Consider the following 23788-nt stretch of genomic DNA (forward strand, 5'->3'; position numbering starts at 1 on the left):
TCTATTTCAAATAAATAAGTAAATAAAATCTTTTAAAAAATAATATATTGACAGTGGAGAAATTAGATCATGAAATTGTATGTGGTATGTGTTGTATTTTTCCAACTACAAGGGGGAACAAGGGAACACTTGGTAGAAAACACACCAAAGTAGTAGTGATTTTGCTCTAGATTTTCTTTTTCTCATTTAAAGGAGGAAAAAAAATCTTCCATAATTAAAATGAAATCAAACTCTAGATAGTTAAGAACTTGAACCTAAACTTACTATTGTAACATAATTTTTTATTTCAGGTTAATATTAAACTTCAACAGCTTTTTTTTTCCAGATTGAGTTATGGTGTTTCATAGTATTTACTAAGAGAAAAAAAGATTTGTTGGAGGAACAAAACAATATTCTTAGTTTTTCAGTCCTCCAAATTATCTCAAACCATGAATACCTACTTCAAGTAAACTGTGTTCTATTTTATTTTTTTAAATATACTTTATAGAACTTTCTTTTTAAACTATAAAACATTCTATTTCTTTAAAAAATTTTAATTCAATTCATTAATTCAGTTAATTAACATACACTGTATTACTGGTTTCAGAGGTAGAGGTCAGTGATTCATAATCTTTTATAATACCCAGTTCTCATTACATCACATGCCCTCCTTAATGTCTACCACCTGCAAACTTTAGTTTGTTTCTTATGATTAACAGTCTCCTACGTTTTGTCTCTCTCTGTGATTTTGTCTCGTTTTATTTTTCCCTCCCTTCCCCTGTGCTCCTCTGTAAAAAAAAATCACGTTAATATAAGTCAAATACCACAGAGGTGTACAAATATAAAGCCAACAGTCTCCTCTCACATATGGTCTTTTCTTGTACCTGCCTATAATAATTGTTGTTAGCAGTTTGGAAGGTGTTCTTGGCCTTTCATTCATGTAGCTTACGTGCAAATATAATAAAATTGGACCCAATTGAGTAAAAAACTCAAATGCCTTCAGGATGACTCTGGCAGTTAATGTAAATGTGTGAATGCAGTAAGGACAGGTAGGACCCTTGCTTGCCAGAAGGGAATTTTACCATGCAATTTTCGTGTTCAAAAATAGTTAGGGCCCTTTGCTGGCCAGATAGGCAGCATCTCTTGGCCTGTGTATCATTGTGCTTTCCTAGTCTTCCTGGCCCACCTCTTCCCTCCCAGACAAATACAGAATGAACGTATGTCAGAGATTTATTTAACTCATTAATGAGGAAACCAGCAGGATGGTAAAGCTGATTCTAAAAGCATTTGAGGAATTGAGTGAATGCAGGTATTGAAGAAAGAACATTGAAATAAATAAACTCAATATGAAATTGGTTAATGGCCTACTGGGTGGTAAAACCATTGCCTTTGGAGGGTGCTGGAGAGATACTATGTCTACCAAATAAAAATCTGTGAAAAAAACCCCATTAACTTCATAGAATTTGGGTCCTGATCAAAAGTAAGCAGCAGATTAAACTATAATTAAATATATTTGGGAGGACCTATTAAATAATGTTTCATTATACATTATACATTAAAAGGGCTTACAGTTCTTGATGAACCTTATTTCCAGTTTTGGTTAATTTTTCTTACAGGGGGAAAGGTCTGTAAGGCAAGAGCAGTATAGTAGGGACCAGAACTTGGAAGAGCTTGGTGTCTTAAACTAGGAAACTAGGAAATTTGAAATTTCAACAAGTGTTTATTGAGCACATACTACACGCCAGGTAGTGAATTTATTATACTCCTGAATTTATGGTTGTGTTGTGGTGCCTCTCCCATACCCCTCATATGTGGACTTGTGGTTCTTAGGGGGTTGTATTAGGTAGTCACTGGGGAAGCTGTTTTTCCCAAAATACACATGTTCTTTGTCCTCTGTCCTGATCCCAATGTAGATATCTTGCCTGAGTGGAACATACACATTTTGAAATAGCTTTTCAGGTGATTTTTATGTCCCTTCCCTTTTGAAAATCATTCCTATATTTATTTGGGCTTTTTTTTTTTTTTTTTTTTTTAGGTTGAATGAGTAAACTACAAGCAGAATTATAATCAATATTTTTAAAGTTTTCATTCCTTTCTTACCTGCCTCATCCCTGTAATACTAAAACTAAAATAATTATGTCTTGGTTATAGCCTCAGCAAGAATTAAATGCAGTTGTCAAATTTAGAATTGTATTTTGGATTTAGTCTTCCTAATTGTATCTTTAGGTTATGCCTCTCATTAAGTAAACTGAAAGAGTTGTCATTTATAGTAGTATATAATGTGCCTGCAAAGACGTGTGATTAAAAAATTAGACTTAAAAAATGTTTTTAAGAGAAAATAGACTGTCATTAGCTTGTTGGAGACCGTGGCAAAAAGAAGTAATAAAAGAAAAAAGTGTATATGTGTTTAACTTGTGGTTGAAGTATTTGAGTTGAGTCAACAATTAAAATGAGCAGCCATTGTGGACATGCATTTCAGTTCTTTTCATATAACTTTAATTAGGCAGCCTTTCTGTGTAAATGCACTCACAAAGCAGGGATTTGTGATTTCAGTACACCTAAGCAGCCCTGGAATTTATAACTTAATCACAGGATATGATATTACAGATTAGGGGAGAAACTGGGAAGTAACATGATACAATTGGTATACTGTGTTTTTCTTTTTATTAGTGTGCCGCTCCAACAAAAGCCCCTGGGTCTGTTTGACTTGTTCAAGTGTCCACTGTGGAAGGTAGGTGACATTACTTCACTACCCTACTTGCTTTTTTCAATTTGCCTTTAGGCTTTATGTCAAAGTTTTAGTGACTTGGATTTTATTAGCACCATTGCTTAATTATTGTATGTAATTCTCTGGAAGTCTTCCCTTTCCCAATAGTCTGTTTGCTCAGTGTTACAACAGAGAAAAATCTAGGGGGAAAACCTTTATGTTGGTACTCAGAAGAATTAATTTTGATGATCAGATAATCTAGTAATATTTGATTGAAAAGGTGAAATGAGGAAACTTTGAATTTTTTAAATAAAAGTTTACATTATGGTTGTTTGTTAAACTTTTTAATAGGGTAAATTTAAGCATATACAAAAGTATAGAGATAATATAATTGAACCCCATGATTTTCATCACCCACCTTCAACAATGATCAATACATTGCCAAACTTGTTTTACCTATTACCGACACTGTACTGATTTCTGAATCAAATTCCAGATATCACATCATTCTTCTGAAAACAAAACAACAGAATGTTTATAGATACAGGAATTCCCTTGAAAATGATCTCGTTATAGAGTTCATTATTAATTGCTGTCTAAAATGTATCAAATGTTTCATTGTTCATTAAGACATTTTTGTTTTGAGGGACTTAACATCTCCTACCCCCCAAATCTTGTTCAAGCCTGAGCATTTCCTACCCTTTCTTGGCTTCAAAATGATGTTACATAAATACTTTAGTAACTTTTTTCTTGGAACTCAAACTCAAAAATCAACCTTTGCATTCTTTTTTCTTTTTTTTAAAGATTTTGTTTATTTATTTGACAGAGAGAGAGACAGGGAGAGAGGGAACACAAGGAGGGGGAGTGGGAGAGGGAGAAGCCGGCTTCCCGCTGAGCAGGGAGCCCAATGCAGGGCTCCATCCCAGGACCCTGGGATCATGACCTGAGCTGAAGGCAGCCGCTTAAAGACTGTAGCACACAGGAGCCCCTCAACCTTTGCATTCTTTTAGCTTGACAGCACATTTATTTCTATTGCTCTTTTAACTTAGAAAATCCACTTTGAATTTACTTAGAAGTTAATAGGTTAGCAGCAAGAGAATAGGAAATCAAACTGTCACACACGCTAAAATCTACATTGTATTTGTTAGGACCATTTCCCCATTATTTTTAAATAATGTTCATTGCATGAACAGAGCATCTGTGTTCAGTTAACTTTTGATTTTTCACATTTTGAGTCATGGAATTGAGTATTTTTTTTCCATGTACACTTAAAAGTACCTTTGTAAAATGTTAACTGTATATCTTAATTGTGGCTGTTGTGGTTTTGAAATCTCTAGGATTTGGGGAACCTGAAAATACTTTGTACAGATAACATTTTTTTTTAAAAAAAGAAGACAAGTAGAAGCACTTAAATTCTGCATTTGAAGAGACAGATTCCTCTCCTAGATTTTGAGAGGTGAGAATTATAATGCAATAAAATTTATATAGTTCTGTTCTCCAGTTGTCTCATAGTGCTCTACGACCTAAATCTTGAAGGTCATATGTCAACAAAAAGACCTTACAGACTCTCAAAAATGGAGAGGTTAATGTTCTTAATAGCAAGGGACAAATAGTTCTCTAAGTAGGTTTTGGAAAAATAAATTGAAAAATTTCTAGACTCTGCAGGTAGTCTGTTTCCAATTGTAAGCAGTCTTAAGTTTAGAAATTCAGCATAGTTTCAGAGAAATATGATTAAGTAGATTAAACAGTGAGAGTAGCTTGCATTTGGATCTTCTTTTTACATAGCTGATTGGTTAATTTTCTTTTTTCATGTGATCCTGGGTGTTGATTGCCAAGGATTCTGAGTTTTCAGTAATTGTAGACCAGTTTTCTGCAAAAAGTCTTAAACTGAATATTCCTTCAATTTATCAGTAGCATATTTGGGTTGTATATTCTGTTGGCCTTCACAACATCATCCCATTTATTTTTCAAATTCTTATGATTGTGGTTAGAAATCTGTGGCATATATATTGATGCTTTTCCTTTTTAGACCAAATTGTTCAGTTAAAATCTAAAATTAGATGAGGGAAATATTTATCCAGTTTATACATAATTGGTAACTTCTGAGTGGTGTATTTGAATATTAGCCAAAACATTGCAGGAATGTAATATTAATTATCAGCAGTAATATACTTCTTGCTTTTCCACAATGCTTACAATAAACATCTAGTACATTTAGAGACTGCAGTATGGTGATTAAATGAACTCTATGTACTATGTACAGATAATCAGTTTTTGAAGACCTAAAAGTAGTGATGCCTTATGATTATCATCATTTAGTATTGCTTTTTCTTTGATTTTGAAGGTGCTCATTATAATTACTACTTTTGTTTCTCATGGCACAGTATAAATTATATAAGCATAGGAAATTGAGCTGATTAGATATGGAACCTACACAATGCCTTGGAGTTTACCTTTTTAATTATGTTTTGGGTGTTTCTTGACCTACATGTGTTTAATATGACCACTTTCTAAACAATTATATTGTTCAAATTCTGAATAAATAGTAATTAAGCATATAAAGGAATACATGAATAAAATAATTACCAACATCCATTCATTCGTTTATGCATTCAGATCCATAAATTTCATAATTTAATCAGCTAAGAACTCATGAAGTCTAAGTACTATTATCTCCATCTTACAGATGAGAAAACGTAAGTGCAAAGCTACGTTTGAACCCAGGCAGTGTAATTTTTGAGCTTATACTCTTAACCATTATTTTATTTTAAAATTGATTTTAGTTTACTTTTGTGGACAGAGTATCCATATACACATGGTTTTTGGTTATTTTTACTATAATGAATAAAATGGGGAAAAAATATGATCAAAATCTAAGTTGAGGTTAGTAGTGCCTCTGATGCTTCCAGCTTTCCTAGGGCAGAGGCTGGGCCTGAAGTTTGTCCTCCCTATATTTACCCAGATGTTCTGCTTTCCCCATCGTGAGTGTTGCTCCTAGTATAATTAAGGTTCCTCATGACAAAACTTTACTTTAACTCTGTATGTTTATTTTGGTACAATTTGACCAACATTTGTTTTGACTGACTTTTCAATAAGGTTTTGCCTTCTGTAAATTTACTATTTTCTAGGAACTGGGAAGTTCTGTTTTATAAGGGCCTTCACAGTACTGGCCAGTTACAACATCGTATAGTAATTAAGTAGAGGTTTAGAGGAACTTGGGTGTGTGCCCTGTGCATTATTTCAGTTTTCTTCTGCTTCCTGTAATGTACTGATTTATTAAGTCTAGTTGGAAAGTGTTAGAAAATTGTTATGAATAGAGTCAACCTTTGATTATCTTTGTCCATGTAAAGAAATGGTTTATATAAGCTTAAGATGATTTGTACTTTGTATGTTTCTAAACAAATGTGTTTCCGTATGAGTGGAGATAATTATTTAGGCAGTTGAATAAAATATCTGAAGCTATATTGATGAGAAAGAGAAGATTATGCCTGTTTCCCTATCTGACTTTCTCCTTTTATATTAAGCAGCAGCCGAAGTGCAGTCTGTGAGTGATTTAGTTTTCAAATCTTGCCTTTGCCTTTGCTAACCTGAGTTCGTTAGCAGTCTGAGAAAATCTTAAAAAAAAAAAAAAAGGAAAAAAGCTATCAGCAAAGGGGTCGATAAATGATAATATCTGTGATATTGAAACTGATTTGCATAGATGAGCCTTTCCTTGCCTGGCCCTAATCTTCTGTATAATTTAAAGTCGACTGTCATGTTTGATTGCAAAAAAGCATATTTTAAGCACTCCACTTAATCACTAACTAATTGAATGCTCTTTATAGGACTGAATGCTCTTATAAGGAGGAATTCTTTCTCATTCTAATTTTATTATCGTCTGCTATTTTAACTTCCGAAGTAATATGTAGATTAAAATAAAATTCTTCTTGGTTTTTGTAAGGTATGTGAATGGCCATGCAAAAAAACATTATGAAGATGCACAAGTACCCTTAACTAATCATAAGAAATCAGAAAAGCAAGATAAACCTCAGCATACAGTATGTATGGATTGCAGTAGCTACAGTACATACTGGTAAGTATTAATATTTTCTGGAGATGATATTCCTTACTCAGTGTGTGCAAGTGTTTTTGCATTTTCCTCACTCTTTCCCCTCCCCCATCAATCTCTAAACCTTTTGCTACTGCCATTACCTCCTTTTAGTTTTGTTAGGATGCATAGGGGATTGGAGCCATCAGGAAAGCCTGTCCTTATTCATTCAGATTTTACTGGGCATTGTTCCCTTCAACTTCTGGGCCTCCTCTTTCCCACCCCTCTGTTCCCTGTTCATCCTGATTAGCTTCAGGGCAATGAAAAGTATTTCTTTGTGGTTCTTTATAATTATTTTTCTTTTTCTTATTTTGTTTTTAATTGAAGAATAATAAGATAAACACTCGTGTTCAAAACAAAAACCTAAGCCCATGTTTTTACTGTCCAGTTAACAATTTGTTATATAATCTTGAAAATGTAACTTCTTGGTTTAAAAAACTGTTTTGACAATCTCCCTTCTCCCAGCACAGATCCATTCTCTTCTTCTCTGTAGATAAATGTTAAGAATTTTGCGTGTAGCCTTTCAGGCCTTTTTTTTTTTTTTTTTAAATTTAAAGTAGCACATCCTTTAAAAGGAGATTGGAGGCCCTGTTATCTCTTTGTAATATAATACACATGTCTGTTTGTGACTACTTAGAACTAGATTATTTAGGTTACAGTAATGTTAAATAGTTCATATTCATTTGCTATGCTTAGATGGTCAGTGTTTCTTGCAGTTTTAACTTCAGTGTGAAGCAAATTTTTTTCCTTGACTAGTAAATTATGACAGATAATTCTTTACTTGCTTTAAAGAGTTTACTCTCAATTAAAAAAGGTTTTTGACATTGAAGGGAAAAAAAGTCATTTGAAAGATCCCTTTGGAGATCCTTTTTGGCAATCCAGCCCTTAAATGTCACATGAAAGCAGTACGGGACAGGAATGGGGATTTAAAGTCTAAATATCACTTTTGATTTATACTCTACTGGAGTTTTGTGCTAATCTTTTCTACATCATTCTTAGTTGATTGTTGTATTGTAGAAAAATGTTCATCAAAAGGAAGAAAGAGTGCCTTCCTATCTTTAAAATTTTTGCAAGTTTAACATTATTACTTTGTGGCTATTGAATGAAATACCTTAAGGTTTAGTCATTCAAACCACTACTCTGTCAGTGAGAGATGTCTAGACCTGGAAGAAAGAGAAGCTAGAGGTAGATAACAATTTCAATAAAAATGAAAATCTTCCCAAGATTTTCACACACGGGCTAGTGCTGTTTGCTGTCATTTCCTCTTGTAAAATGCTACTTCCTATGAAAGGTTAAGCATTAACCAGGCTGGTAAAGTGTTCTCATTAGTTTGTCCCTCTTTCCCTTAGGAAACTTACATACTAGAATGACAGAACTACCTAACTGACAAACCATATGTTTCTTTAAGACTTAATTTTAGAGAGCAAAATTTAAGATCATCTTTGGGGGCACCTGGGTGGCTCAGTGGGTTAAGCCTCTGCCTTCGGCTCAGGTCATGATCCCAGGGTTCTGGGATGGAGTCCCGCATTGGGCTCTCTGCTCAGCAGGGAGCCTGCTCCCCCGACCCTCTCTCTGCCTGCCTCTCTGGCTACTTGTGATCTCTGTCTGTCAAATAAATAAGTAAAATCTTAAAAAAAAAAAAAAGATCATTCTTTAGGTATAATTCACAATCACTGTTGTAAGTCATGTCAACCTATATGTACCGGACATTAAAAACATTCATTCTTCTTGATTTTCAGTTAGCAGTTTGCATGAAATGTTAAATGGGAAAGTTTGGAAATACAGTTAAATCTCTGTGTGCTATAACAAGTTTGCATTTGGGTTTTCTTCCAGTTGGTAAGATTATAAGGAAATAGTAACTCTTTTAGGAAATTTTAAAAATTATCTTAACGGAGTAGAATAGGTCTCTTTAAAAATATAGGTTACATACTTCAGTGTCTTCATTTATAAGAATATACTTTTTGCATTTTGTAGGAGTACCTTTATTAACTAGGATTGGAATTTGATTTGTTTTATGTTGGTGTAATATGCTAAAGTACAGGAGGTTTCATGGCTAAATTGTAATTAAATGGCAGATCTTGAACTTTGGGGAATACATACTATGGTGGAGGCTTCTTGGGCAATTGCATCTTTTGTGTGAATTTATATAGAGCTGCAAATGTTTGGACACTCAGAGCTTCTGAAATGCAGGAAGGGAACTGCAGCTGATCACATTACTGTGTCATATGAAGGTTTAAGAACAAAATGCCCAGGGAATCACCATGTAGCATTACACTGATGCCTTAAAAGAAATCTATGATAATTGCAAACTGATAAAGGTGTAGTCTAAATTAACATTTTCCTCACACCTCAGCATGATTAAAAAAAAAAAACAAAAACGGAAAAGGATTTCTTCTTTCTGTATGAATGTGTGTTGTTTTCTAGTATGCTTCAGTAATTTCACTTCATTCAACTTATCAAGTTTCCTTGCACATAAGTTTCTTATGGTTAGACTCAGTGATTTGCTTCAGAGGTAAAATATTGGTGCATTAGTTTTGACCTATTTGATTATTGTTATGCTTGTAGTCAAAATCTTTTGACTTCAGGTATTGTTAAAGCTCCTTTTCCACATGCTCTCTGCCCTAAAGAGATTGAAACATGCTCTGAGGCTTATAGTTTATCCTTTTTTCCCCTTTCCAAGAGTCCCTGCCCTATCCTATCTTAGCATATCCTTTGTGAAGTTATCACTGAACTCGGCCCCACTCCACCAAGCTTCACTAGTAGCTGGATGTAATCTCTCCTAAACTCATAGTTCTTAGGATACTTGTAATTTCCTGCTGAACATTAGGTTATTCGTAAATGTCCTTGTGGACTGCAGGAACCATATGTCAGATGATATCTTCCATAGTACTCAATGTCTGGTGCAGTAGGCAATATATTGTATTGTTGGAAAGATTGTATTTTATATATCTTCCAAAAATGGGGAAGGTTACACCAAATCTATAATACTTTTCCTCTGATCATCTTGGAGGACTGAGGAACCACAGACCATCTTTCTTGAAGAAGACGTAAATTATAGCTTGTGTGAGCTATTTCATTTACCTCCCAAGAGGGACACTCTGCTGTAAAGCAGTTCCCTTCACTTCTCACATGAACAGGACATCCGGAAGAAGCCCATGTTAACCAAACAGAACAACATAAAATGGGTCACTGTTTCAAAAGAGAGAAAGCAACACCAAAAGGAGTAATTTTGATTTGACACAAACCTAATCCTTTAGGAGCTAAGTCAGCTTGAGCTTAGATGTAAGTGAAGATTTCTATAAAAATGAAAATCTCTCCAAGATGTTCACACAAGGGCTAGTGTTCACTTTTATTATGTGTTAAGTGATATTTCCTTTCCTCCCACCCCAGTCTCTCTCTCCAGTCAGTAAAAATGGAATTTTTGATACATTACTATATCAAAAAGAAACTGTGATTAAATTTAGGAACTTTGATTTCTTACATAAATAGGCATTTGGAATTAACAGTTTTAAAATGCTGAACAGATGACTTTTGATATCTGACATAGTCTTGTCAACTCTGATCCTTACTCTGATCAGTAGTAACCGAATTTCTGAGAATACAAAAATATGAAAGGAATATTAAAAGTAAATAAAATGAAAAAAATATTTTTATATATTTTTAAAGATTATATTTATTTATTTGACACAGAGATCACAGGTAGGCAGAGAGGCAGGCAGAGAGGGGGATGTAGGCCCCCTGCCCAGCAGAGAGCCCGATATGGGGCCTGATCCCAGGACCCTGAGATCGTGAACTGAGCCAAAGGCAGAGCCACCAAGGTGCCCCTAAAATGAAAAATATAAAACTAAACTACTAGGCAGGGTAATGTTTTAATCAAATAAGGAAACATGAGATGTGAATCAATTTGTTTAGAAAAAAGGCTTATATTTCACATTTAAAAAAAAAAATTTATTTGAGGCGCCTGGGTGGCTCAGTGGGTTAAGCCGCTGCCTTCGGCTCAGGTCATGGTCTCGGGGTCCTGGGATCGAGTCCCGCGTCGGGCTCTCTGCTCGGCAGGGAGCCTGCTTCTCTCTCTCTCTCTGCCTGCCTCTCTACTACTTGTGATCTCTCTGTCAAAAAAAAAAAAAAACCTTAAAAAAATTTATTTATTTTAGAGAGAGTGTGGCAGGCTGGGGGTTTGGGAGATGGAAGAGCAGAAGGAGAGGGAGAAACTCAAGCAGATGAGCCCCATATGGTGTTCAATCCTGAGACCCTGAGATCACAACCTGAGTTGAAACTAAGAGTCACCTGCTTACCTGATTGTGCCATACAGGTGCCCCAGCATTTCAGATTTTAAACATCTGTAACAAATAACCAGTTTTAACTAAAACTAATAAAAATTAAGTGCTTATTTGTGAACTTAAATTGATTCCACCAAATCAAAGGAAGTTATGATTAAATATTGAAAAGGAGGAGGAAAAGGTAAAAAACAAATGGGGTGCTTGGGTGGTTCACTGGATTAAACATGGAACTTTGGATTTCGGCTCAGGTCATGATGTTAGGGTTGTGAGTTTGAGCCCTATGTTGGGCTCTGCAATGGGTGTGAAGCCTGCCTAAAATTCTTTCTCTGCCCCCCCCACCCTTGCTCACATGCGTGCACACACGCTTGTCCACTATCTCAAAAAAAGAAAAAAAAAGTAAAAAGGGGAAAATCTTTAGACTCTCTTTATAAACAATTTGGTATGAGTTTTTAGTGTTTTAAAGATTAGAGAACAGGAAGGGTTTTGTTTATTTAAAAACAGTATTTTTGAAGTTTAAAAAGAACTTTTTCAATAGAGGTGGTCTGAAAACATGAAAGGCTCTTCCTTAATAAGCTAGTACTTGTCTGTTTTTAACAAAGGATATAGGTTTTCTCTGCAGGTGTTCTTCAAGTTTCCCAAAATTGGCTTATTTGATGGCAATACATCAGAATTTAATAAAAGAGAATTTAAAAAATAAGCTTGCTATGTACGTTCTTTTGGGTTTTAACTTTCCTTGGTTTGAAAAGATGAAGTTACTAGAATACCAGCTTTTTTTTTTCCCCCTGTGATCATATGTTTTATAATAAAACTAGAGGTCAAATTTGCCTCCAAATGTCACCATATTACAGGGGAATGAAGAGGAATTTAAAACTTAATGACGGCTCTGCCATTGCCCTTCTTGAAGGGTACTTTTTGTGTAAAAGTTTTCATTATGTTTTGAGAGGATTTTTTTATTAGTATTATATACAATTTACTGTTTAAAGATCACTTTGTAGGGATACCTGGGTGGCTAGTCGGTTAAGCATCTGACTCTCAATCTCAACTGAGGTCTTGACCATGGGTTCAAGCCCTGGGTTGGGCTCCACGCTAGGTGTGGACCCTACTTTTAAAAAAATGTTTTTTTGGGAGTGCCTCAGTTGGTTAAGTGCCTACTTCTGCTTCTCCTTCTACCCCTCCCCCTGCTTGTACTCTCCCTCTCATTCTCTCTGTCAAATAAATAAAATCTTTTAAAAAAAATTTTTTTTTTAATACAAAAGATTTTTACCAAACAAACAAGCCCTATAAGATAATAAAAGAACACAAATACTGGTGACAAGCTTTCCTACTCTGAGCTCATTAAACATATGACAAGATAAAAATATTGGCTATCTAATAAAAACACAGACTAGGGGCACCTGGGTGGCTCAGTGGGTTAAGCCTCTGCCTTCAGCTCAGGTCATGATCTCAGGGTCCTGGGATCGAGCTCTGCATTGGGCTCTCTGCTCAGCAGGGAGCCTGCTTCCCTCTCTCTCTCTGCCTGTCTCTCTCCCTACTTGTGATCTCTCTTTGTCATATAAATAAATAAAACCTTAAAAAAAAAAAACACAGACTAGTCAGATTTGATAAGCTGGACAAAAACTGAAGCTATAAGAAGTGAATTTATATCTATTATGATTAATGTCGTATCTCACCCTATGTGTATATTATACTTTGAGATATTCGTTAAATCATAGTGTGAAGGTGTCCTGAATAGCAGGACATTTTCAAATAATTTATTTCACCTCTAGCTTATTCTTTTAAGATCTTTTTTTTTTATATTGCACACATTAATTTAGATTTACTTATGTATGAAGTCTTATATAGAAGCATGTATAAATATATTGGGGGTAGTGGATGCTCAGTTCTGTGGTTTGCTTTTTAATCTGATTAGGTGCCTCATGAATCTAATTTGAAGATTTCTTCTTAATAGAGTAGTGTTTTATATTTTAGAATTGGGGGGTTCATGTAGTGCAGGGGAAGAAATAGGAAACAAGTGTTTCTAAAGTTAGAATTTAAAAAGAGTAAACCCATATTAAATTTTAGGGTAAGAAAATGATTAAATCATGCTGTATGTTTTCATTTTTGGAAAATGAGAAAGAAAGCTCAAATGGGGATGACCAAGTGAGGAATTTTTCAACGATTTTATTTAAGAAAGAGAGTGTGCCTGAACGCAGGTACACAAGCTTGAGCAGCGGAAAGAACAGAGGGAGATGGAGAGAATCCCAAGCCTATTCCATCCAGAGGGTGGAGCCCTATGTCAGGCTTGATCTCACCACCCTGAGATCACCACCCCAGTGGAAACCAAGAGTAGGTCACTTAACTGAGCCACGCAGGCACTCCCAAGTGAGGAATGTTTTTGCCATTAAACAGGTGAATGGTGCCACATGGAAAATATTGAGGATAGATAAAGGAGTTGGTGTATATAGGATGACAGCTTAAATCTGAATGTAAAGCAGGTAATACAGAAGAGAGAGAAGAAAATATAAGTAAAGCTAACATTGTGGAACCATCAAATACTATACCTTAATTTGGCTATAGATACCAATGGATTTGAATGTCACCATACAGGGGGGTAGAGTGAGGGAGATCACACACCAAAGGAAATAACTAAAATATAGAATAGGGGCACCCGGGTGGCTCAGTGGGTTAAGCCTCTTCCTTCAGCTCATGTCATGATCTCAGGGTTCTGGGATCGAGTCCTGCATCAGGCTGTTTGCTTAGTGGAGAGCCTGCTTCGCCCCACCCCCCTGCCCCACCTGCCTCTCTGCCTACTCATGATCTCTGTCAAATAAATAAATAAATAAATCTTTTAAAAAATAGAATAGAATGTTAGTTGAATTGGAGAAGAAAAAAGATTGGTTTGGGGGAAATTATAGACAGAAAAATAGAAAGGATTAGACCTAATTAGATGTTAGAAATTAGAAATAATGAAAATCTAAAAGTATATACATAAAGAATCAATGTAATCAAGAAATTGGGCAATTTTATTTTGTTCTTTTTTAGAGTAAGCACAATGTGAAATAAAGCTGAGATTTTATCCATTTTTTACCTCCCTGATTATATGGCAGTATAAGTAACTTGTGTTTCTTATGAAAATTTACCTGCTACTTGAGGTATGTTCTTTCAGTGCAAGGTGGTAAAATTAATTTTTCTTTTAACACCAGTGTACATGTATATTCCATACTGTATGCTTAATTTCTTTATCAACTATTGGCTTAATTTAAAACTAAGATCATTTTGGCTTAAGTAAATTGGATTTAAGACTAATCTTCATATAGCCAAGATGATAGTGTGGTTTGTTTCAAGGTTTTTAGAAGTAAAGAAAGATACCAATCCTCCTCCTACACCTTGCTTTTTTTATATTCTGTTTCTTTGACATCACTAGTATGTTGTCTCATATGATTTTGAGTGTTTTCTTTTGTCTTTAATGTTCAAATTACTTACATTTTCTTAAACAGTTCTTTGTTTTGTTCTCAAAAGAAAAGCGAACCTTTTCCTTATCTGATAAGTAGTCTATTAGAAGTAGAGGTCATCTTTACTTGAAGAATCATCTAAAATCACTAAACAAAAACTTTTTTTTTTTTAAGATTTTTGTTTATTTATTTGACAGAGTGTGCACAGGCAGGGGGAACGGCAGGCAGAGGAGAAGGGAGAAGCAGGCTCCCCACAGAGCAAGGAGCCTGACATGGGACTTGATTCAGGATGCTAGGATCATGACTAGGATCATGACCTGAGCCAAAGGTGAATGTTTAACCTACTGAGCTGCTGAGGTGCTCCTAAACAAAAACTTTAAGTATAAATTTAACAACCTAAAAATTTGTTGTATAATATAGGTAGTTCTTGACTTGTTTGTTAGACACGTGAAGTCCTGTGTGAATGAGATGCTAAACCCTGGACCTCCTTTCCTAGTGAAGTACTAATCAGGTTATCTGAACTCTGACCAGCTTCCTTCTATCACAATTTCTCAGTGACAGCAGTATAGAAAGAAGTCAAAGAGGAGTACAACTCTTTATAATATTATTTCAACTACATTTTGGGAAACAGGTGTACTTTCACTTTACAACATTTAACCATATTTTATAATACCATTTATTTCAAAATGGGAAATCCATTCTCAGTTTCAGAGGACTAATCTATACTATAAGCTTTTGAAACCCAGCCTATAAGTTAAATACTTTTTTGTACTAATCTTATTCTGACATAATCTTCTTGAAGGGAAAGAATGACTGTACTTTTTCCCCCAGGTATTAGAGGTGAGTATAATTCTGACTGATTGGCTTCAACACAGTTGTAAACCAGAGAGAGATTTTTAGATTGTTTACTTTAAATCCTTCGGTTTACCTTGGGACTTTTTAGTACAGTATTAGAGGGGTAGTTTCCAGTTTGAAAACAGGGTCTCAGCTAAGACTAAGGCAACACTTAAACTCTCATTTATATTTGACTTTTCCTACTTATTTTCTTTTGACCTCTTGGCCAGGGAGGAAGAAGAAATCAAAAGTGATTGTAGGGAGCTAGAGAAGCCCATGCTGTGAGGCAGCTCTTGGTTACACAAAGGAAGGAAACTAACATTTATTGATCTCTGCCACATGCCAGGCAGTCTTAGAAGTTTGGCCCATAGAAGTAGGTGCTTTCCTTTTAACGTCATTGTCGTCATCATCATCATCATCGTCAAATAATACTTGCATAGTGTGGTAAATTCAGAGTATAGAAATTAAAGTCTTAGAAATAGGTGTTCTTCTTAGTGACTGTAAGAGAACTTAAAATTGGCTCTTGAGAAATAGGGACAGTTGTGAAAACATTAACAAATTTTTTTAAACCAGTGAAAAATAACCCAGGCAAAACAAAATTGATTTCTTACAGCTCAGTAAAGTTAAATTTGTTATGCCTTTGTGATATTGGGTAATATTATAGAATATTAGAGTAGGTAATGTCCTAGATACGCTTTATTTTTTTTTGTTTTTTATTTTTTTAAGATTTTATTTATTTATTTTACAGACAGAGATCACAAGTAGGCAGAGAGGCAGGCAGAGAGAGAGAGAGAGAGAGAGAAGGGGAAGCAGGCTCCCTGCTGAGCAGAGAGACAGATGCGGGGCTCAATCCCAGGACGCTGAGATCATGGCCTGAGCTGAAGGCAGAGGCTCAACCCACTGAGCCACACAGGTGTCCCACCTAGATACCCTTTATTTTTTTTTAATTAATTAATTTATTTATTTGAGAGAGATCACAAATAGAGAGGCAGGCAGAGAGAGAGGGGGAAGAAGGCTCCCTGCTGAGTGGAGAACCCGATGTGGGGCTTGATCCCAGGACCCTGAGATCACGACCTGAGCCGAAGGCAGTGGATTAACCCACTGAGCCACCCAGGTGCCCTTTAGATTGCCACTGCTATCTAACAAAAATAATACATCATTTAAGTAATTTTAAATTTTCTAATAGTTACATTAAAAAAGCAAAAGGAAACAGGTAATTGTATGTTTTAACCCATCTATGCAAATACTATCATGTCAACATGTAATCAATATAAAATTATTAGAGGTTGTTTGTATTCTCTTTTTACATAAAACTTTCCATATCCAGTGTATATTATTACACTTATAGCACATCTCCATTCAGATACTAAACTTTCATTAGAAACGCTTGATTTCTGTGTAGATTCATAAACATTACAGTTAAAGTAGATTCTAAAAATGATTAGAAATTTTCCAGTGAATGAATGAAGTACCAAAAAAAATTTTTCCTTAATATTTGCATCTGTATTGATAAAACTGACTCATCTTTTTAGAACAACTGATTTGACTCTGAAGCAAAAGCGTTATCAGTTTCAAAATTACATCTAAGTAAGTCTACCAACTCTTGTAACAATTCAGTATTATCAACATTGAATTCAAAGGGGCACTATGTAAACTGAAAATCTGCTCTGTGTCTGTATCAACAACATGCTCTTCAGTTTTCTCACAGACCTTACAGCCTATTTACATAATGCTATTACAATTAAAATTGTCTGCATATTTATTCATGTTGAAAAATGTGTAAAATCATTATTGATTTATATTATGAAAAGTTTTAATTTTAACATACGTTCTTGTACCTGTCTAGGCAGGTTACAAATAAACTTTTCCTTTCCTTGGATCTTTAAATTGAGCTCATTCATGTGCTTTGTGATACAGGAGAAAAAAATGTAACTCATGGGGCGCCTGGGTGGCTCAGTGGGTTAAAGCCTCTGCCTTCAGCTCAGGTCATGATCTCAGGGTCCTGGGATCGAGCCCCGCATCGGGCTCTCTGCTCAGTGGGGAGCCTGCTTCTCTCTCTCCCTCTGCCTGCCTCTCTGCCTACTTGTGATCTCTGTCTGTCAAATAAATAAATAAAATCTTTAAAAAAAAAATGTAACTCATACTCGGATGTTTTCTATTTGTTGAATATTGGCAGGTGTTCTTTCATTTCAAGAAAATCTTGAATTAGAGGGACAAGGGCGCCTAGCTGGCTCATTCGGTGGAGTGTGCAACTCTTGATCTTGGGGTCGTGAGTTTGAGGCCCACGTTGGATGTAGATTACTTAAAAATAAAATCTTGAAAAAAAAAAAAAGGAAAGAAAAAAAGAGAGGTGCCTTGGTGGCTCAGTTGGTTGAGCAGCTGATTCTTAATTTTGGCTCAGGTCATGATCTCAGGATCCTGGGATCCAGCCCCATGTCACGCTCCACGCCCAGGGGGAACTCTGCTCAAGGATTTTCTTTCTTCCTGTCCTCCTACGCTCATGCACGCGCATTCTCTCTCTCTCTCTCAAATAAATCTTTAAAAAAAAATCTTGCATTAGAGTTAATAGTACAGTAAATCTTTGTAAAACTCTTTCATGACTCAAACTGAAGCAGTGAACATTGGCAAAGAACTTTTCTAACAATATTAAAGATCATTTAATTCATTATGAATTATTATGGTATCAAATTCATTATCTTCTTTTTTTAGATTTTTTATCTTCTATTTTTTAATAGTTTCATAAGCTGGTAATGATTCATAGCAATTGTACATATACACATGTGTATATATACGTATATACTGAACAATTTCAATAACTGCATCCATGATACAGTCTATTTCAGAACACAGATATTTTCAATATGTGTCACACAGTGAAATAAATATAATAATAAGGGAAATCTAGTAAATTCAGATTTTAGATCTCACATAGCTGGCCCATTGTCTTTTTTTTTTTTTTTTTTAAGCTTTACTTTAGAGAGAGAGAGACAGAGTGAGTGCATGTACCCACACAAGCAGGGGAGAGGGAGAAGCAGCTTCCCACTGAGCAGGGAGCTTAATATGAGGCTCAGTCCCAAGACCCTGGGATCATGACCTGAGCCAAAGGCAGACGCTTAACTGAGGACAGACCCTTAACCAACTGATCCACCCAGGCTCCCCCATTGTCTGTCTTGATAGAAACTTTTTCCTATCTAGCTGAAAGTGACAGATGTAAAAGATTAAAATATATAGTATCTACAACTTGAGATTGATTAGATGTAGACATTTCTTCGTAAATTTAGAAGTTGTTTGAGACACAACATACCCAGAATGTTAATTGGTCAGTATCTCTTGTGAAGCTCATTTAAAGCTAAAAGTAAAAGTACTTGCAATTTTTCAGATGTTGAATTGGTCTTTAATATTATTAGAAAAGTCGTTTATTCACTGACGCTCACTTGGTGGGTCAATTTAAGATCATTCATGTTTTGTGAAATATCTTTTTTAATCTTTTCCTCAAATTTTAAAACCTAATTCCCTTAACTGAAATGATAATTACAGTTTTTATCTTTCCATCTAAAAATGGTTCTTTTGCTTGAGCAGGAATCCCAGCCATTTTATAGTTTGCCAGAATTAGAAGCTCAGATCCTTTAATAATCATGGAAACATTTTTTTTGTTTAATGTTTAATTCTAATTTCATTAGCTGCTTTATTCTTTTACTGTTGAAAAGCAACTTCTTATTAAATGAATATGCATTTGCTGAAGATGACTCTTAATATTATCTTAGAACTTCTTTTATACAACTTACTCATTTTTCTCTGCTACAGCAAATCATATTGCCATCCTTTGTAAAATTTGTGACATACCTTCTCCACTGATACTGCCTCATTAGTGTGCCTTCATTTGAAAGTTAAAATTTTTTTCATAATTTTTAAGTTAGAAAAATAATTTGTGTTATAATTAAAATAAGCATTTCAGCTTAACTACCAGTTACTATTTACATAGTTATCACTGTAACTCTGCTGTTTGCATAAAATATTCAAATAAACACATTGTAGTGCTGCATTGTTGCATAGGAAAATAACCATCTGTTGACACAAACTAGATTGGTGATATGCTTATGTAATACTAGAGGTGACACATGGATCCATCATGTACACTGCAATACATCTTAGGTGATGTAATAATGAAAGCGAAATATAGCTTTGTCAAAACCATAAAATTGTGTTTAGTGGAAAAGTATTTTTTATTGCTTTAGTTGTTAAGTGACATTTTGTATCAATCAGAATTTTTTTAAAGGTTAAAATTCAATTTCTTAAGTGGCATCAGCCACATTAACACAGCTCTAGAGTCTAGAGCAGCTTATTTACTGTAATGATGTAAGTTCAGAGAGATGAAGCAGCTAGATCCAGTTAATCCAGATTAGTTTAGAATGGAACAAAACCATAAATCTATATTCAGTATATGAAAAATGTTACTTTAGCAAATGTTTTATATCCTTGTCTAAATCCATATCACACCAAAAAGAATTACTTATTTTTAATTTTTATTTTATTTTTTTTAGAAAGAGCAACAGGGCAGGGCAGAGGGAGGGGGAGAGACTCTCAAGCAGGCTCCACGCTCAGTGAGGAGCCCAAGGAGGGGCTTGATCCCACAACACTCAGATTGTGACCTAAACCAAAATCAAGAGTCAGACGCTTAACCAACTGAGCCAGCCAGGTGCTCCAAAAAGAATTACTTTAATAAGAAAAAAAAAGTTATTTAATTTAACTGGAAACAGTTTGTTTAAACATAGTAACAGCTTTTTTTGTGGAGGTTCAGGAGTTCACTTTTCAATTAGAGATCATGGCATACTCTAAATATATGAAAGGTTATCTAAATTTGCTCTTAGACTTCATTTCCCAGATGAACAGTAGCATTTAGCCTGGTTCTTGTTTTGAATACTGAGTCTTGTTTTATCTGTAATACATGCATAAATTTATGCAAACCTAAAATGAAAAGGAGGAATTAGAGTAGCAGCATAATCTTACTCTCAGTGAATGCTTAAGCTTCTTGGAGGAACCCGGTGCCTTAAGTCTAAATTTACAGCGTAGACCTTACTCTCTTAACATTATGCTGAGAAGCAGCAAGGAATTAAACCTTTTCACTAATTTAATATTTTACATTTTGTAAAACTGATAAAGAATTATTCTCCTGCCATTGCAGGTACTTTGATCATAGGGAAACAGTCCAGGATGTAAAAGATAGCTTCTACTATTTGTGAAAATGTCAGGAAACTTGGAGAATACCTTAGAGACTCTTGATTGACAGCATAGGTACTCAGTTAATGTGGGGGGGGTGTTAAGTAATTACATATATATTACTGTTTTAGGTAAAGTTTCAAAAGCATTCACTAGAAATTTTAACTTCTGTAAATAAAAGACTTTAGGAGACATGCTTTTCCATGTAACCTTTTTTCTCCCTGTTACTTTCCTCCATTTTCTTCTCATGTTTTAATAGACTGATTTCAGATATGTAAGAAATGTTTTTGAATTCTGCTAGAGATGACCTAATTTTTACTAATTGCTATGCATTCAAAGTTTTATTTACTCAGAATGGCAGCATTACTGTCATGATTCTTAGGTAGTTATAATAAGTGGTTTTATACAAAGCTTCTATTCAAAATAATATATTGATACTAGTTTGTAAGTTGTTTTTGTTAAAATTGGCCTTATTCCAGGAAAAAATTGAATGCTAATGTAGAAGGTGAAGTTTATTACCTGTGAGTCCCTATATTTGCTTATTGACTTGCTAAAACACACACACACACACACACACACACACACACACACACACAATATCAGTTTTAAAGAACACCTTAAATATCTTTCTTCAGAGCAGTTATCAGATTCCTAAAAGACATAGCCACTATTTTATACTTTCATTTTCTAACACCTCAGAATGAAGATTATTCTCAACTGTCCGAATTCAATTTATTTCAATTAAATTGTTTTAAATGTATAGCTTTATTTTTAGTTTTTTTCCCCTTAAATTTAACTGTCCCTATTGGTGGATTACCTTTTCCCTGCTCTTCATTTAAATCTCTTCTCGCCCCAAATTCCCTATTATTTTGAGCTGGGACTATGACCTGAAAGCTTTAGGCTTAAGGCTATGTGAATTGACTTGGTGCTTTTTATTTTTCATGTATTATGCACCACTAAAAAGAAAGTAACACATGTAGCAGCTTATTTTGTTTTTGAAGGAGGAATTGAAGAGCTTTTGAGTAAAAAATGTGAAAAGAAGCTAGTGCTCATTGCCTACGTGGCTTTTTTAAAAGGCTCTTAAAAAACATTCCATTGTGGATTCCTGGTCCTCTTTAAATTTACCACCGACTGTAACTGCCGCAGAGCCATGTGATCATCTTGGCAGTAGCCTGGCCTTTTAGTGACTTCATTACTGTGGTTTCCTCAAGCTCTTTGCACACATTGATCAATATTTTTCTTGCAGTTATCGCTGTGATGATTTTGTGGTTAATGACACCAAGCTGGGACTGGTACAGAAAGTCAGAGAACACTTACAGAACTTGGAAAAGTAAGTAATAGGCCTTGGGAAAGGAAGGGTATAGAATAGGGTTGAGGGGTCTTTGCACATTTTTGAGTGGGAGTTTTGTTAATGAGTTCCATAACTTTGTCATGTTTTTAGTGTGATTAAAATGTTAATAAAGTAATGTTAATGGTCATAGCTTAGCATTTATTTCATTTAATATTTATCATAAATCATAGCCAAGAGTCCAAGAGCCTTTTTTTTTTAAAATTTTTTTTATTTGTTTATTTACAGCATAACAGTGTTCATTGTTTTGGCATCACACCCAGTGCAAGAGCCTTTTTTAAAAAAATTTTTTTTGTTATTGCCTACCAATTTATAAGCTTTGGTTAGTTGATTTGCCAGGGAAATTTTGGAGGTGTAAGGAAAGAGAATAAAATGATAGAAAATTATTATAGAGTTACTCCTGATATTAGAAAATCCTCATCAGGCCTGTTTTGTGATGTTTTCTCAGAAGCACTAAAATTTATGCATTATTTTTAAGGGAAATGAGGTTTTATTATAATGTCCACTTTGTATCTATAGAATAGCACAGCGTTCTAGTTTCTTCTTTTCCTCTTTTGTCAGGGGCTGTATGTGTGACTTGAAATTACAATATGTTGTAAAATGCCTTGTATCATAAAGAAATTAATGTACTTATATGAATAGAATTTTTTTGCTATAGCCAGATAGGTTATTCAGATAAAACTTGCTAAACCCAGAGTTGAAGCAGTAAAACAGAAATCCAAATAGTGATGCCTTTGAAGCTGCAGTGGATAGAAGCATGACCCTGGAATGACTGCTGACTCCAGTGAAATTTGTGTAAATCATGCCTGATTGTCAGGTGCCATCTAATTTATTTTGACAGTTGATGTTAAAAACTATTGTGAGACCATACCAAAAGGAGGAGTCCCTTAGCAAACTTAAAGGCAACAGAATGTTTTTAAATCCTATATTGAGAGGAAACAGCCCAAGTGCTTTGAATAAAACAGTATCGTTTTCATTAACCGAAGTCTTTATGCATGTCTTGTTGACTAAATAGATTATAAACCTGATAAGGAAAGGATGGATTTCTTTAAAGTCTAAACTCATTAAAACACTTCGAATTAAAGTACTTTTTGGCTTGTTATCTTTCGACTCCTCTCTTTTTCAAAGTGCTTCTTTCCTTCTTGTAATCTGAAATAGCGCAGCAGAAGCCTTACCTAGGATTAGAGACACTACCATGTCAGTCCCAAATGAGTGTATCAGAACTAAGTCAAAGGGAAAAGAGGACATTCAAGAATGAGCATGCATTTATGCAGTTATCAAATCTTTTATTTCCACTGACCACTTCATCAGGTAAAAGATGTCAGAGTTCCTTGTCTACACTTCTGTTGGGTCCCACCAAAAAGTCTTCCCTGCAGTCCTCCTAGGTTGAGACATATTAGTTGGGTTCATTTTTCTTCACATGCGGCCTTTAGTCTGTAGTGGAAATCACAGTTTCAAAACTGTGAATGTGTTTGTGTTTTATATATCTTTAGACTATTCTGCATATCCTCTAGAAGTGCACGGTACAAAAGAACTTTTTGAAGTGAAGAAAGTGGTGTGTACTCTGAACTGTCCTATATGGTAGCCCCTAGTCTTACGCAGAGCACTTGAAAAGTGGCTAGCATGACTGAGGAACTGAATTTTTAATTTTATGTACGTTTAGGTAATTAAAGTTTATATAAGTAAGTGGCTACCATATTAGACACTGTGGATCTGGTGAATTCTGCCATTTTGAGAATTGCTGAGGGTAAAATTTAATAACTTGTATATTAAAAAGCTGAATGCTTTGTTTATGTAAGTTAAAACTGAAAGTTAACTCTTAGGCTTATTGCTAATTAGTGTGTGTGTGTGTGTGTGTGTGTGTGTGTGTAGTGCTTGCGATTGAACCTCTTTACTTACAGAATT

General features: G+C 34.9%; 1 protein-coding gene across 1 annotated transcript in view; it reads left to right on the top strand.

Moving 5' to 3' along the window:
* The window catches only part of USP3 (ubiquitin specific peptidase 3), a 104962-nt gene that overhangs the window by 28852 nt on the left and 52322 nt on the right, over positions 1-23788 (top strand). Inside the window, exons 2-4 of the mRNA XM_046007763.1 lie at positions 2650-2710; positions 6627-6758; positions 21782-21865. Coding sequence (XP_045863719.1) covers positions 2650-2710; positions 6627-6758; positions 21782-21865 — 277 coding nt within the window. The remainder of the gene's footprint in view (positions 1-2649; positions 2711-6626; positions 6759-21781; positions 21866-23788) is intronic.

Source organism: Meles meles, chromosome 6 (assembly GCF_922984935.1).
Source record: "Meles meles chromosome 6, mMelMel3.1 paternal haplotype, whole genome shotgun sequence".
NCBI lineage: Eukaryota > Metazoa > Chordata > Mammalia > Carnivora > Mustelidae > Meles > Meles meles.